Genomic DNA, 15,795 nt, shown 5'->3' with positions numbered 1-15,795 from the left:
GTATGAGAGCACCTGCCAGAAGGTTCTGGGCAAATGGTTCCAGCATCTAAGGTTGTAGGGATGCAAAAGGCAGTGAGCTACAGGGATTAGCACTCCTTTATGGAAGGTCTAAGGGGAAGGATTTGTGAGCCCGGGTGAGCAGTTTGGACAAGCATTTGACAAGTTGTTTCATCTGCTCCCTGAAATGTCACAAAGCATTGAAAAGAGATTATCTGGATCTAAATGACAGCTGCTGTGTCCCAGTTGGGTAGCTGTGAAAGAGGATAGAATAGCCTCGGTGCCTTGGTGCAGGTTGGGACCAATCAACAGTAGAAGTCTTCCGTCCTTTCTTTCTTCCTTCCTTCCTTCCTCCCTTCCTTCCCTCCCTCCCTCCCTCTGTCTCTCTCTCTTTTTTTTTTTTTTTTTTTTGAGTCAGGCATGTTCACGACCACCACAGCCTCAACCTCCTGGGTTTAAGCAATCCTCTCATCCCAGCCTGCCGAGTAGCTGGGACTACAGGCACATGCCACCACACCCAGCTACTATTTATTTATTTATTTAGTAAAGACAAGGTCTTGTTATGTTGCCCAGGCTGGTCTCAAACTCCAGGGCTCAGGTGATCCTCCTGCCTTACCTGGGATTACAGACATGAGCTACTGCGCCTGGCCCTGGATCACCTAGTATTCTAAATAGTCTTCAATTAATGTTTATTGAGTGCTTGCTAAATGCCAGACACTGTCTCAGGTGCTGGGGATACACAAGTAAAAATACATAAGCGCATATTTCTACATACCATGAAGGTGTTCACAGTGCTTTCATATTTCTGATTTCATTTGCTCCTCATGACAATCCAGTGGGAAGAGTACTACTGTTATTATTTTCATTTTATAGATGAGGGAACAGATGCACTCAGAGACTAATTAATTAGCTCGAGAGTGACAGAACTGGCATTTGAGTCCAGGCCTCCAGGCTGTAGTTCAGTGCTCCCTTCATCACGCATGTTCAGAATGGCCACCAGCCTGACCTACTTCTTGTGGCCTCCCTTTTTCCAGTGGGCATTGAGGCGTTTCCAGTCTGACTTTTGCCTCTGAACTCCACCTTTCTTCCTCATTTGTTCTAGATCTCATCCCTGTCACATCAGTTCAGTAGATCAGTCAGCAGGGATTTCTGAAGCACCCAGTACCATGGCTTCACAGGGAATAACACCCAAAGGGCTATTTGGGCCTTAGTCATCTCAGTTAATCCAGACCAACAGAGAGAGAGCTGGCCTACACTTTCTGAGGTGTTGCAGCTGTGCAGATTGACTGGACTTTCTGTTGGATCCTTCTGTGCTGGTGCTCTGGGTGTCTACCCTCCTACGTTCAGACTTCTGGGACAAAACAAGAGAGACAAGAGAAATAACAGTTTTTGATGCCGGATTCCCCATCAGGAGTTGGACACAGGGCTCCTTCAGGTTTGGTGGCACATTGCTTTCCTGTTGGTAATATATTTTCTGTGACCTGGAAATCCTACACTGTACTCCTGAGGTTTGGTCAGACTTTAAAAACCTGCCAGATCATTATAACTAAAGCAACTGTCAGGAACACCTAATTACCAGATGTTATTTACAGAACTCAAGAGATTTAGGTCTGCTCAGAAATAGTACACTTGAACTATGCAAATGTTCCAGTGGGAACACGAAGCACTCAGGCTTTTCGGTATGCTTTCTTTATATGAAGTCATATAAATAGTTTAATAAAACAGTGTTTGCTTAGAACATTATTTGAATTTTCCAATGATTAATGGTTATGTTCAACTCCAATAAACATGGTGCCATACAAACTGAAAAGACTTTGGAGTCAGATGGACCTGTTTTCAAAACATGACTCTTCTTCTTATATGTTGTGTGACTTTAGGCTTCTTACTTAACCTCTTGTTAGTGTCAGTTTCTTTTATTTTTCTTTTCTTGAGTTGGAGTCTTACTCTATTGCTCAGGCTGGAGTGCAGTGGCACAACCATGGCTCACTGTAGCCTCAACTTCCTGGGCTCAAGGGATCCCCACCTCAGCCTCCCAAGTACCTGGGACTACAGGCAAATGCCACCATGCCCAGTTAATTTTTTGATTTTTGTAGAGATGAGGTTTTGCTATATTGTCTAGGCTGGTCTCAAATTCCTGGGCTTGAGCAGTCCTCCTGCCTCGGCCTCCCAAAGTGCTAGGATTACAGGCATGAGTCACCATGCCTGGCCCCCAGTTTCTATTGAACATACCAATCCACAGGATTGGTTTGAGGAATAAGGGAACTGGCATATGTAAAGCACCTGTCACATTGGAACAGTCAATAAATATTTATGTCTTTCAACCTTTTTTGGGCTAACAAAGGAGGCAGAACTAATCGTAAAGAGTAAAGCATCAGATATTTAAATGTTTTAAAATGCAATATCAATATTTTCATGTACTGTACCTACAATAAATGAAAAATAGGACAGTAACAGACCTACAACCAGGACTCACTTAATGCGCTTCAGAAAGAGTTTTAGGAAGAAATATAAACAGATGCCAGTGGTAGAGCACTTATGTATCAAAAAACATTCTCAGCCAGGCAGAGTGGCTCACACCTGTAATCTCAGCTACTTAGGAGGCTGAGATGGGAGGATCGCTTGAGCCCAAGAGTTTGAGGCTAAGTGAGCTATGATCACACTTGTGAATGGCAACTGCACTCCATCCTGGGCAACATACCTGGACCTTGTCTCTAAAAAACAAAAAAATTATCAAGGTTTTACAAGGATAATCAATCTCAATCTCTCTCTCTCTCTCTCTCTCTCTCTCTCTCTCTCTCTCTCTCTCTCTCTCTCTCTCTCTCTCTCTCTCTCTCTCTCTCTCTCCCCCTTTCTCCCCGTCTCAGCTGTCTTTTGTAGAGACACGGGGAATGCTCTGTCACCCAAACTGGAGTGCAGTGGTACAATCAGAGCTCACTGTAGCCTCTAACTCCTGGGCTCAAATGATCCTCCTTCTCACTTCGGCCTCCTGAGTAGCTGGAACTACAGGTGCGTGCCATCATACTCGGCTATTTAAAAAAAAATTTTTTTTGTAGAGACAGGGTCTCAATATGCTGCCCAGGCTGGTCTCAAACTCCTGGTCTCAAGTGATCCTCTCGCCTTGGCCTCCCAAAGTGCTGCGATGTGAACCACTTCACTCAGCTGCCAGATGCTATTGTAATCCCCATTTACATATGTGGAAACTGAGGTACAGAAGGATTATGAAGCTAAAAAACTAAGTGGTAAGTGCAGAACCCAGTTAGTTTGGCAGCAAAGTCTGTATCCTTCACCACTATTACCCTATCTTTAGTGCTTTGTTCAGGAACCAAAGTACCTTTAGAGAAATCAAATCATTCCTCCCTCTCCCAACTCTCCACTCATATTCCCTCTTTTTTAATCTTAGGGGCAATTAATTTAGCAACTTTTGTTAGAATATCTAGAATAAATAGCCTGGCTTAGTCCAACATTTTGCCAACTCACTGTAATCCACATAAATTCAGGTGAATGAGTTTAATTTTAATATTTTAATGAAAATAGAACAGATATACAGAAGTGTGCATAAAATATGTGTGCACATGTTAACAATTAGAAAACAAATATCCATGTAACTCCCAAGAAATATCAGACATAAAACATTGGGATGCCACAGAAACCTTCTGTGGGTCTCTTTTTAATCAAAGCTCCTCCCTCACCCCCAGGGGAAACCACTATCCTGACTTTCATGATATTCGTTGTTTTGCTTTCTTTTAGTTGTTTTAATCATCTCTGTATGCATGTCTTAACAATGTAGTTTAGTTTCTCCTGTGTTTGAACTTTATATAAATGGATCCACACCATAATATTCTTTTAAAAACAGCTTTATTGACCTGGTGTGGTGGCTCACAACTGTAATTTCAGCACTCTGGATGGCCAAGGCAAGAAGTTTGCTTGACCCCAGGCAGCGAGATCTCATCTCTACAGAAAATTTAAAAAATTAGCTGGGTATGGTGACATGTGCCTGTAGCCCCAACTACTCGGGAGGCTGAGGCACAAGGACCGCCCAAGCCCAGGAGGTCAAGGCAGTGATGAGCTGTGATCATGCCATTTTTGCACTCCAACCTGGGCAACAAGTGAGACCCCAACTCAAAAAACAAAACAAAACAACAAAAAACAAGCTTTATTGTGAAACAGTGCATACCCTTACAATTTATCCTTTTATGGTATACAATTCAATGGTTTTTAAATGTATTTGGAGTTCTATGACAATCAACTTTAAAACATTTCTATTACCTTAGAAAGAAATCCTGTGCCCGTTAGTACTCATCCCTTTTTCTTCATTCCTCAGCCCCTGGCAACCGCTAATCTACTTTCTGTCTCTGTGGATTTACCCCTTCTGAACATTTCATAGAAACAGAATCGTACAATATGTGGCCTTTTATGTGACTTTCTTTCACTTAGTGTAATGTTTTCAAGGTTCACTCCTTGTTGTAGCATGTATCAGTGCTTCTTTCCTTCTATTCATTCATTAGTTGATGGACACTTGGGTGGTTTCCCCTTTTGGCTATTATTAATAAAGTCCCTATATACATTAGCATACAAGTTTGTATGGGCATATGTTTCCATTTTAATGGTATTCAGTTAGAAGTGGAGTTGATGGGTCATACTGCAATTCTATATTTAACCTTTTGAGGAAATTTCAGACTATTTTCCAAAGTGACTGTATCATTTTATATTCCCTTAAGCAATATTTAAGGATTCTAATTCTCCATATCCTTGTCAACACTTGTTATTGTTGGTCTTTTTTGTTGTAGCCATTCTAGTAGGTATAAAGTGGCATCTCATTGTGATTTTAATCTGCATTTCTTTAATGGTTAATGATGTTGAGCATCTTTTCATGTGTTTATTGACCATTTGGTTTTAAGTTTTGTATGAAATCTGATTTATCTATATCTTCTTTTGTTGCTTATGCTTTGGTGCCATATCTAAGAATGTTTTGCCTAACTCAAGGACACAAATATTTATTTCTATGATTTCTTCTAAGAGTTTCATAATTTTAGCTCTTACATGTAGGTCTATCATGCATTTTAAATTAATTTTTATACATTAACTCAAGATTCCATTTTGAGTTAATTTTTGTACATTTTGAGTTTAATTTTGTAGCACATGAGTTAGTAGTCCAAATTCATTCTTTGCATGTGGATATCCAGTTGTCCCTGCACCATTTGTTGAATGTACTTTTTTTCCCCATTGAGTGGTGTTGTCACCCTTGACAAAAATCAATTGATCGCAAATTTATGAGTTTATTTCTGAACTATCAATTCCATTCTACTGATCTATATATCTATCTTTGTGCCAGGACTACACAATCTTGATTACTGCAGCTATGAAGCGAGTTTTGAAATTGGGAAATGTGAATCCTCAAAATCATTTCTTCTTTTTCAAGACTGCTTTGGCTATTCTGGGTACCCTGCATTTTTATATGAATTTCAGGATCAGCTTGTCAATTTCTATAAAGAAGCTAGCTGAGATAATGCTAGGTGTTATAATGAATCCATAGATCCATCTGTAGATTGCCATTAGCAATTAAGTCTTCCAAACCATGACCATGAAATGTCTTTCCATTTGTGTAGATCTTTGATTTCTCTCCACGGTGTTTCATAGTTTGCAGTGTAGGATTCTTACATTTTTTTCAAAAATTTGTTTATAGGTATTTTTGATGCTATTACAAATGGAATTTATTTCTTAATTTCATTTTTAGATTGTTCGTTACTAGTACATTGAAATACAACTAATCTTTGTATACTGATCTTGCATCTTACAATGTTGTTGAACTCATTTATTAGTTCTAGCAGGTGTGTGTGTGTGTGTGTGTGTGTGTGTGTGTGTGTGGTCTCCTTAGAATTTTATATATACAAAATTATGTCATCTACAAATAGAGAGTTTACTTATTTTCCAATCTGGATACACTCTCTCTCTCTTTCTCTTTCTCTCTCTCTCTCTCTCTCTCTCTCTCTCTCTCTCTCTCTCTCTTCCCCCCCCCACCTTCACTTAATTTCCCTGGCTAGAACTCCTAGTACAGTGTTGAGTAGGAGTACCAAGAGAGGACATTCTTGACTTTTTTTTTTCATTGCTTTCTATTTTATTAATTTCTGTTCCTATTTTTATCATGTTATTTTCTAATTTTGTTTGGCTTATCTTATTTGTTTTCTTACATCTTGATATGGACACAACACACTAATTTTTGGTCTTTCATCATTGCTAATAGATACAAGTTTTTTGTTTGCTTGTTTGTTTTTAAGGACAGGGTCTTGCTATGTTTTCCCAGGCTAGATTTGAACTCCTGGACTCATGCCATCCTCCTGCCTCAGCTTCCCAAGTAGCTAGGACAACAGGTGTGTGTCACCACTTCTGGTTCCACAAGTGTTTGTTTTTGCTATTGTTCAGCAAAAAAACTTTGTAATTCCATTACCATTCTTTTTTGACCCATCAGTTATTTCAGATTGTGTGTCATAATTTCCAAACATACTGAGGTTTTTCAGATCTCTCTCTGTTACTGATTTGTAACTTTCTTGCATTGCCATCAGATTTAAATTATTTGAAATGTGTTGAGACTTGCTTTTTGGCCTGGCATATGATCATCAAATTTTGAAAATGTATCATATGTGTATTCTGTAGTTGTTGGTTGCAGCATTCTATACATTGGCTAGTTCAAGTTATTAATCATATTGTTCAAAAATTTTTATATCCTTTGAGATATTTTTGTCTCCTTGATCAACTACTGAGAAAGGTGTGGTAAGACATCCCACTCTGATTGTATGTTTGCCTATTTCTCCTTCAGAAAATTAATTTTTCCTATGTATATTTTGAGACTTTGTTATCAATGCATCATAATTCAAATTTGTTAAACTTCTGGGTGAATTGAAACTTTTATCATTATGAAATAAGCTTCTACATCTGTAATAAAGCTTTTTGTTTTTAAGTGTATTGGGTCTGGTGTGACTATAGCTATACAAGTTTTCTATTTGTTATATATTATTTGCATAATTTATCATTTTTCATCTTTTTACTATCAATATAACTGTACTCTTATATTTTGGTTTTTCAACAGCATGTAGTCATATTTATTAATCCCATTTGACCATATTTTTATTTTAGCTTGAGCATGTAGCTCATAAACATCTTAAATTTTTAAATTAAATTTTTAAGAAATTGTACATAGACCCGCCTGGGCATCTTGGCGAGACCTCATCTCTACAATCAATCAAAAAATTAGCCGGGCATGGTAGTGTGCGCCCGTAGTTCCAGCTACTCGGAAGGCTGAGGTGGAAGGATCGCTGGAGCCCAGCAGGTCGAGGCTGCGGTGGCTGGGAGCGTGTCACTGCACTCCAGTCTGGGTGACGGAGTGAGACTCCAACTAAAAAAAAATTGTACATAATATTTGTGCATATTTATGGGGTACATGTGATGTTTTAATACATGCATACAATGTGTAATGATCAAATCAGGGTATTTAGGATATTCATCACCTAGAACATTTATCATTTCTTTGTGTTGGGAACATTTCAAATGTTTTCTTCTAGCTATTTTAAAATACACAATATATTAACTATAGTCACCCTACTGTGTTATCGAACACTAAAACATATTCTGTCTAACTGCATGTTTGTACCCATTAACTAATCTCTTTTCATTCCCTCCCAATCCTTCCTAGCCACTGGTAACTATCATCCTACTCCTTACCTCCATGAGATTTACTTTTATTAGCTTCCACATATGAGTGAAAACACGTGATATCTGTCTTTCTGTGCCTGGTTTATTTCACTTAACATAATGACCTCCAGTTCCATCCATACTGCTGCAAATGACAGGATTTTATTCTTTGTTATGGCTGAATAGTATTCCATTGTGTATATATACCACATTTTCTTTATCCTTTCCTCTGTCGATTGACACTTAGGTAGATTCCATATCTTGGCTATAGTAAATAGTGCTTCAATAAACACTTAGGTAGATTCCATATCTTGGCTATAGTAAATAGTGCTTCAATAAACACAGGTGTCCTTTTGATATGCTAATTTATTTTCCCTTGGCTAAATATCCAGCAGTTGGATTACTGGATCATATGATAGTTTTATTTTTACTTTTAGTTTTTTGAGAAACCTCCCTACTATTTCCCATAATGGCTGTACTAATTAATTTACATTCCCATCAACAGTATATGAGTTCCCTTTTCTCCACATCCTTGCCAGCATTTATTTTTTGTCTTTTTTTATAATAGCCATTCTATCTGGGGTGAGACGATATCTCTTTGTGGTTTTGATTCGTATTACCTTGATGATTACTGATGTTGAACATTTTTTCATATATCTGTTGACCATTTGCACATCTTCTTCTGAGAAATTTCTACTCAGATCCTTTGCCCACTTTTTAATTTTTTTAATCAATATTTTTTATTATGATATTGTGCAAGGAACTCAAACGTGCTGAAAAGAAAAAAAAAAAACAAACAACCCTATTATAAAATGGGCAAAAGATATGCCCACTTTTTAATAAAATTGTTTGTCTTTCCTGTTGTAGCTCATACACATTTAATAAAATTATTCATATATTTGTGTTTAAAGCTATCATTTATTTTTTGCTTTTATTTGTCCCAGCTATGTTTCTTTTACCTCTTCTTTCTTGACTTAAAAAAATAGACTGATAATTTTTTGTTGCTTATTCAACTTTCTCCTCTTCTACTACTTTAGAAATTTACATCCTGTTGCTATTTTAAAATCATGACATCCTATTAATTACTGCATACATAATTATCAAATTATAAATTTAATATATACCTAAATCACTTTTGATGGGATACAAGACCCTTAGAAAAGTTAAACTCCATTTATGGTCCTCCTAATGTCTTTTCTGGTTATATGGTACTTTAAGATTATTTTTTAAAAACCAGAATGGACGTTTTTATGATTTCTGCTTCCGTCAATGTTCACTTAAATTGCCCACGTACTACCACTTTCCTTGCTTTTCTTTCCTTTCTGCATTTAGTTCTTTTAAGATCATTTTCTTCCTAAAGTACATCCTTCAGAGTTTGCATTAGTGTGGTCTGCTGGTGACAAACTCTAGTTTTGTTTGTCTAAAAATAACTTATTTTCCTCTCTTTTTGAAAATCTTTGTGAACAATGCTGCCCTTACAGTGCCAGATTAACATGGGCAGGGTGTCCCATAAGTATCCCCATCCAGGCTCACATAATAAGCATTTTTTTGTATAGTTTTCCATAAGCAAAAGTCCTCGAGTGAAGTGCCCATATGCTTTTAGCTCCTTTGGTGGGATAACAATGCCCACCTCAACAGGATTGCCGAGATCCTTATGAGATAAGGATGACAACTTCCTGGCTCAGGGGAGGAAGGCAACCAAAGGTAGTTGCTTCAGTTGAAAGCTTTAGCTTTTAACCATCGAGATTTTAAGGTTTTGGGGGGTTCATTTTGTTTGCAATTGGAAAATAAAATGTGGCCATCATTGAACTATCAGAGCCTGAATTCTTGCAATGGAAAGCCTCCTCGCCCCAACCCCTCTCCCACATGAGACCAAAGATAAGGTATGTTCTGTATCCAAGTGGAGCCAGTTTAGCACCTGTTCTTCCCAGTCCTACATGAAAAGAGAGAGCCTCACCTTGTTCTGATGACCCAGCCCAGGCATCTTTACATAATCAACATTTTTTGTATAGTCTTAGTCTTATTTGATGCCATCAGGTCCAACTGCAGATCAACCTGATCTGGTGATGAAGTCAGTTTAAACGCAGAACAAGATTCTTCTTAGAGGCCAGGTCAGGTGTCATAGTATTGGGGAGTAGAAGCAAGAGTCTGAAGAAAACCCATAAGCTACTGCCACAATCACTCTTAACTGTGCAAGGTGAGCGACTTGCCTTCCATGTACCTCCAAAACCCTCCACCTTCCACCTCCACCCTCTACTATTCCATCCACAAGAGAAGGGCCATTATCCTGAGATGAAGGTGCTTTGTCTCAAACCTTAGATTGTTTACTCCAAGGAATTCTAAGTATCGAAGTTGGAAATAAGAAAGCAGAAAGGAGCAGGTGAAGTACTTTGGCAGGCTGATGACGAGCCCAACAGAAGCTGAATGGCATCAGACTGTTCACTCACTTCCAAGCATTAGGAGTCAAGAACAAGCAAGAGCAACTCCTTTGCACTTGGGCAGTCTACTTGTGCAGTGCATGCTACCACCACCCTTGACCCCTCAAAAGCCCCAAAGGAGCCTACTAGCCATACCTTACATTAAGGAAGGATGATGTGCTTTCACAGAACCAGAAGTAAGGGAAAATCTTATAGTCTGAATCCTGTTTCCCCAAAATTCATATGTTGTAATCTTAATCCCACAATACATTAGAATGTGATTGTATTGCAGATAGGGCCTTTAAAGGGGTGATTAAGTTAAAAATGAGATTCTTAGGATGGGCCGCAATCTGACAGGTGTCCTTATAAGAAGAGAAAATTTGGACACACTTAGAGACACCAGAAGTGCACATGTGCAAAGGACATGTGCAAAGGGGGTGACCTTGTGAAGAGTCGGCAAGAGGGCAGCTGTGTGCAAGCCAAGGAGAGAAGTCTCAGGAGAAACCAAACCTGCTGGCACCTTGATCTTGGACTTGGCAACCTCCAGAACTGTAAGCAATACATTTCTATTGTTTATAAACCACCCAGTCTATATAGCATTTTGTTATAGGAGCTCAAATGGACTAAGACACTGCCATAACAAATTACCACAAACTTGGTGGGTGAAAAAAAGAAATTTAGTTTCTTCTAGTTCTGGAAGTCAGAAGTCTAACAGCAGTTTCTCTGGGCTGAATTCAAGGTGTCAGCAGGACAGTGCTCTATTCCTTGCCTCTTCCAATTTCTGGTAGCTGCTGGCATTCCTTTGCTTATGGCCACATCACTCTAATCTCTGCCTCTGTCTTCACATCACCTTCTGTTCTGTGATCATCAGTTCTCTCCCTGCCTCTATCTTATATGGACACTTGTAATTGGATTTCAGCCAGCCCAGATAATCAAGTTAAGCTCCTTAACTTAATTACTACTGCAAAGGCACTTTTACTTTGTAAGGTAACATTTACAGGTTTCAGGGATTAGGACTTTATATATTTGGATGGTTATCATTCAGCCTCATACAGAATGTTTCCAAATCTTTGCATATAATTTCAAGAAGATCATGGACTCCACCTAAGAACATCTGCCCTGCAGTTGCATTTCACGGCAGATGTACTGTGAACAGATACACTGGAGACAGGCGCATTTACTTATCATAAACCCCTCTATACCTCAAAATCAACTGCAGCGCTGCTTAAAAATACTTTTAAAACCACATCCCAACCCCTAGTCCTAGTAAATCAGAGTACCCCAGAGATAGGCCCAAGAATCTCCGTTTCTAAACTGCTCCCCCAAACGATTCAACTGCAGCCAACCTCGCATCCATACTCGAGTACTGGTTAAGAGTCTTGGTGCCATGGTGCTCCAACTCCCCTCTCTGTTAAACGGACATACTGCCACCACTTTCACAATAAAAGAGATGTCTGTGCAAGCCTATTTGCACAAAGAAAGTGCTGATGCTCTCCCCCTCATCCTATACAAAGGTGAGGAACTTTCACTGTTCACCTGATTCTGGCCCCACCTCGTGTTTAATGCATGTGGCCCAAGATGCGCAGTTGAGCCAAGGGAGAAAGGAGTGGAAGAAGGGAAGAGGGTGGGGGCGGGAGAAAGTCTCAAACTCCTTGGTAATAGGTGAATCAACTCGGTCAGCCTAACCGAGGTTCACTAGATGTCTCGCGCGCCTGCTGCGCCCCCGCGCCCTCGCGAACATTCTCCAAGGCTGTGAGGGGAGCCCGCCCCCGCGCTCCGCTGATTGGCCGCACTGGCCCGCTTGTCACTCTCTTTTGTGTCAGCGGGCAGAGGATAAAAGCCGCGGCTGCTGCCTTGGGAACCGCTCTGCCTTGCCTCGCCTCGGCTACCCCTGGCTGGGTGGCCGTGCGAAGCAGCTCGGTCGGGCAGCCTGGGTCGCTCAGCGGCCCAGAAAGCTCCCGTTCTGTCCTTTTCCCTGCAGGGCCGCGGAGACTCGAAGGTGGAATCCACAACGGTGGACGCGGGAGCATTCGCTGCCCACTGGCAGAGTGCAGGTAAAGAAAGGGGGCGCGAGGACCCGGCGTGAGGAGGGGAGAAGAGAAGAGGGGAGTGAGAAACCCCACCAATGCTGGGCGACTCCCCGCTTGGAGAATCGGTACCTGCGAGGCAGGCGAAGGAGCACTCCCGTGGTCTGGCTGCTCTGTGGGAGGAGGTGGGATTCACCTGGCTGCTGAGGACTGGGTTGCATTTGCCCGCATTTGCGGGGGATCGGGGACTGAGGCGAGGGGCGGCGGGAAGAGAAATCGCAAGTTGTCTGCCTTGGACCCCCTTTTGCGTCTCCCCATCTCTGTGGGAAGATGTGGGTGGGTGTGTCCAACTCCTTTTCCCTTTCTCCGTAGCAGACCATCAGAGCCGAATCTGAACTTGAATTCTGTGCGGTTGATTGCAGAGCTGGTAGGCCGGCGGTTCCCCGGGGGAAATGTAATGGGGCGGGGGTTTTGCTTTGGCTTGTATTTAGAAGAGGGCAGAGGGAATTTTCCACCTGGTGACGGAGGTGGGGGTGGTGCTAGCAGGATGATGGGCGAAACTGCTTCTGATCCTTCCCTCCCTGGTCTCCTCCGCTGTGGCGCAGTCTTGACACCCCGAGGACCCGGATCTGCGACCCCCCCGCCCTCCGTGGACAGAGGTTGACCATACCTCAGCGGCGAGTATTCTCAAGAAGGGCATTGTTTGCACAGGATAGAGTAGAAATAAAGGCGCACTCTTGTTTCCAAGCTCATGTAAGAATCAGAAATAACGGGCACGTGTGTGTGGGGGGGGGGGACGAATCTGAGAAGGGGGGCTGTGGTGAGACTAGAGACCGTGAGATTAATGAGGTCTTATTTTATCCCCACAAGTTTGTGACCATTGTGCTGTATTTTGAGAGCCCCGTATGGGGTTCATACACTGTTGCACGTAGGATTCGAAGCAACAGTTGTCACCCCTCTTTGAAGGAGTGATGCGAAGGGATGGATGTGGCTGCAAAATACACCTTCTAGCACGCAGACACCTGGTAGCTCCAGGAGGTTGTAACTACCAATCTCTTGCAGGATGTTTTTAGGAAAATGGGCATATATAAAATGTACTGCAGGATATCCAGGTAGGGAGAGATTGCAGCTGCGAACTGCTCCCTTAGTCACCGCCCCCCCCTTCTTTTTTACAGACGTTTACTGGGATAGGAGGAAGGCAGAGCCACCCTTCCCTCCCTGCACGGCTGCAGATTAGGCTATTCTGAAAAGCCTGAGCATCTTGTTATATTCAGACGCCCTATCGTCATCAGTCATGGCTAGCTTCATTGCACATATGGCTAACAACCGGCGACAGAACGCACCCTTGCCGCCTTGGGTCCATTCCATGCTGAGGTCCCTGGGGAGGAGTCTCGGTCCCTTAATGGCCACCATAGCAGAGAGAAACATGAAGTTGTTCTCGGGGAGGGTGGTGCCAGCACAGGGGGAAGAAACCTTTGAAAACTGGTTGAACCAAGTCAATGGGGTCCTGCCAGATTGGAATATGTCTGAGGAGGAAAAGCTCAAGCGCTTGATGAAAACCCTTAGAGGCCCTGCCCGGGAGGTCATGCGTTTGCTTCAGGCGGCCAACCCCAACCTAAGTGTGGCAGATTTCTTGCGGGCCATGAAATTGGTGTTTGGGGAGCCTGAAAGCAGTGTGACTGCCCATGGTAAATTTTTTAACACCCTGCAGGCGCAAGGGGAGAAAACCTCCCTTTATGTGATCCGTTTAGAGATGCAGCTGCAGAGTGCGATTCAGGCAGGCATCGTAGCTGAGAAAGACGCAAACCAGACTCGCCTGCAACAGCTCCTTTTGGGGGCTGACCTGAATAGGGACCTGCGCCTCAGGCTTAAGCATCTCCTCAGGATGTATGCAAATGAGCAGGAGCGGCTTCCCAATTTCCTCCAGCTGATCAGGATAATAAGGGAGGAAGAGAATTGGGATAACAATTTTATTCAACGGAAGCGGCCCAAAAGATCTGAGTTAATGGCAGAGAGGGCAGCCAGCCCCGTGGCATTTCAGGGCTCTTCACCGATAGCGATCAGTGATGCTGACTGCAACGTGATAGAGATAGATGACACCCTGGATGACTCAGATGAGGACGTGATCCTGGTGGAATCTCAGGACCCTCCCCTCAGAGACAGGGCCAGACCTCAGGGTGAAATGCTGGTAATTGATTCCCCCAATGATTCCGTGGCTGAGTCTCCTTCCACCAGTGGTGGTTCTGAGTATAAGTTTGATGGTCTGGGGGATATGCGCAGAGCCAAGAAGCGAAAATACACACTCCGCTGTTCATACTGTGGCGAGGAGGGCCACTGCAAAGAAACCAGTGAGAGCCACAAGGCCCAGGTATTTGAGAATCTGCTCATCACCCTGCAGGAGCTGACACATGCGGAGGAGGAGGGGGCAAAGGAGGCCCCTGGAGAGCACAGTGACCCCTTTGAGCTGCAGTAAGGCACTGGCCCCCAGCCTTAAATGAGTCCTTACCTATATTGAGTCCAGTGATGCAAAAACTGGGGGTGGGGGTGGGGCTTCTAATTGCATGATTCAATCCACAAAGTGGCTATCTTTTGGGGTGGAGGAGAAATAGTCTTAGCAACTAGCACCATGGAGGGAGATAGCCTGACCTCTGTCCTTGCTTCCTCTTCCCGCTGCCTAAGGGCCTATTTTTTGTGTGTGCCCATTTCCTTGGTGGCTTTATTCTCTTCGTGAAAGTGGCATAATCAATCGTGAACTCTTCAAAAAATAAAGAAACGTACAAAAAGTAAGGTATAAATTACCCCAAATTATCCACCCTTGTCAACCCTTTGATCAATGCCCTTCTAGATTTTTCCCTACATCTATGTACCTAGATAAAAGTGATAAAATATAAGTGCTGTTCTATATGCTGTATTTTTTCACCAGACAATATATGTTGTGGGCTTCTTTCTATGTCAATAAATATATATATCAGCATTTATTTTAATGTCTCTGTGGCATTATTTTAGGAAGAAATAAAGGGAAAAGAAATAAGAAAAATAGAAAAATATATTGTGGGGAAAATACATATTCCCCACTCTTCCTCCCCTGATGACTGCTCCCTGACTGGGAAGATGATCCCTGGCCAAGGCCGTGTGTACTCAAGGTGCAGGCAAGCATCCTGGTTCCTGCTTCTCTGCATATCATATTATTGTTTGTGTTTCACACTTTCCCTACTGGGGGTATTCATGCTATTGTTTGGGTCACACTCCTCCATCCCATATATAACCTCTCCCCACATCTATTGGGGTGTAGAGAGCTTTGTACTGATCGGCTGTCATCGGTTCCCTGCTGTAAGTATTAATAAACCCATACCTTTACCAACCTGTCCTCCGGGTGATTTCTTCAGATTTGGGGCTGCTGCAATACATACTCAAAAGCTACAAAGGGGGTGGTGGAGGTTTTTATCAACCTCATTTTGCAGATGAAGAAAAAGGAAGAAGAAACGAGTCAAAATATTTCCCAAAGTTAAAGGGACAGAGCTCCTTTACCACAACTGACTAGGACCAAATTATGGCATGTCCTGGTTGACTGAACTGCAATGCTTCCTTCTCTGATGTATCCAGGAGTCTAATGGTGGGGGAGTCTGGTACTGAGATAATAACCCAATAAGGGATTCTAGGGACTCCAT

General features: G+C 42.2%; 1 protein-coding gene across 1 annotated transcript; it reads left to right on the top strand.

The window, feature by feature from the left end:
* Window positions 1–11,969: 11,969 nt before the first annotated feature.
* On the top strand, window positions 11,970–15,105 carry ZCCHC12 (zinc finger CCHC-type containing 12). The gene is made up of 4 exons (XM_008057945.2): window positions 11,970–12,154; window positions 12,500–12,554; window positions 12,733–12,880; window positions 13,303–15,105. The coding sequence occupies exon 4, from the start codon at window positions 13,422–13,424 to the stop codon at window positions 14,598–14,600; it is 1,179 nt and encodes a 392-aa protein (XP_008056136.1). The 5' UTR covers window positions 11,970–12,154; window positions 12,500–12,554; window positions 12,733–12,880; window positions 13,303–13,421; the 3' UTR covers window positions 14,601–15,105.
* The last annotated feature ends 690 nt before the right edge of the window (window positions 15,106–15,795 follow it).

This window comes from Carlito syrichta, unplaced genomic scaffold (genome assembly GCF_000164805.1).
Source record: "Carlito syrichta isolate Samal-C Ts95f unplaced genomic scaffold, Tarsius_syrichta-2.0.1 Scaffold303164, whole genome shotgun sequence".
Classification (NCBI taxonomy): domain Eukaryota; kingdom Metazoa; phylum Chordata; class Mammalia; order Primates; family Tarsiidae; genus Carlito; species Carlito syrichta.
This window is presented reverse-complemented; position numbering and strand designations above follow the sequence as displayed.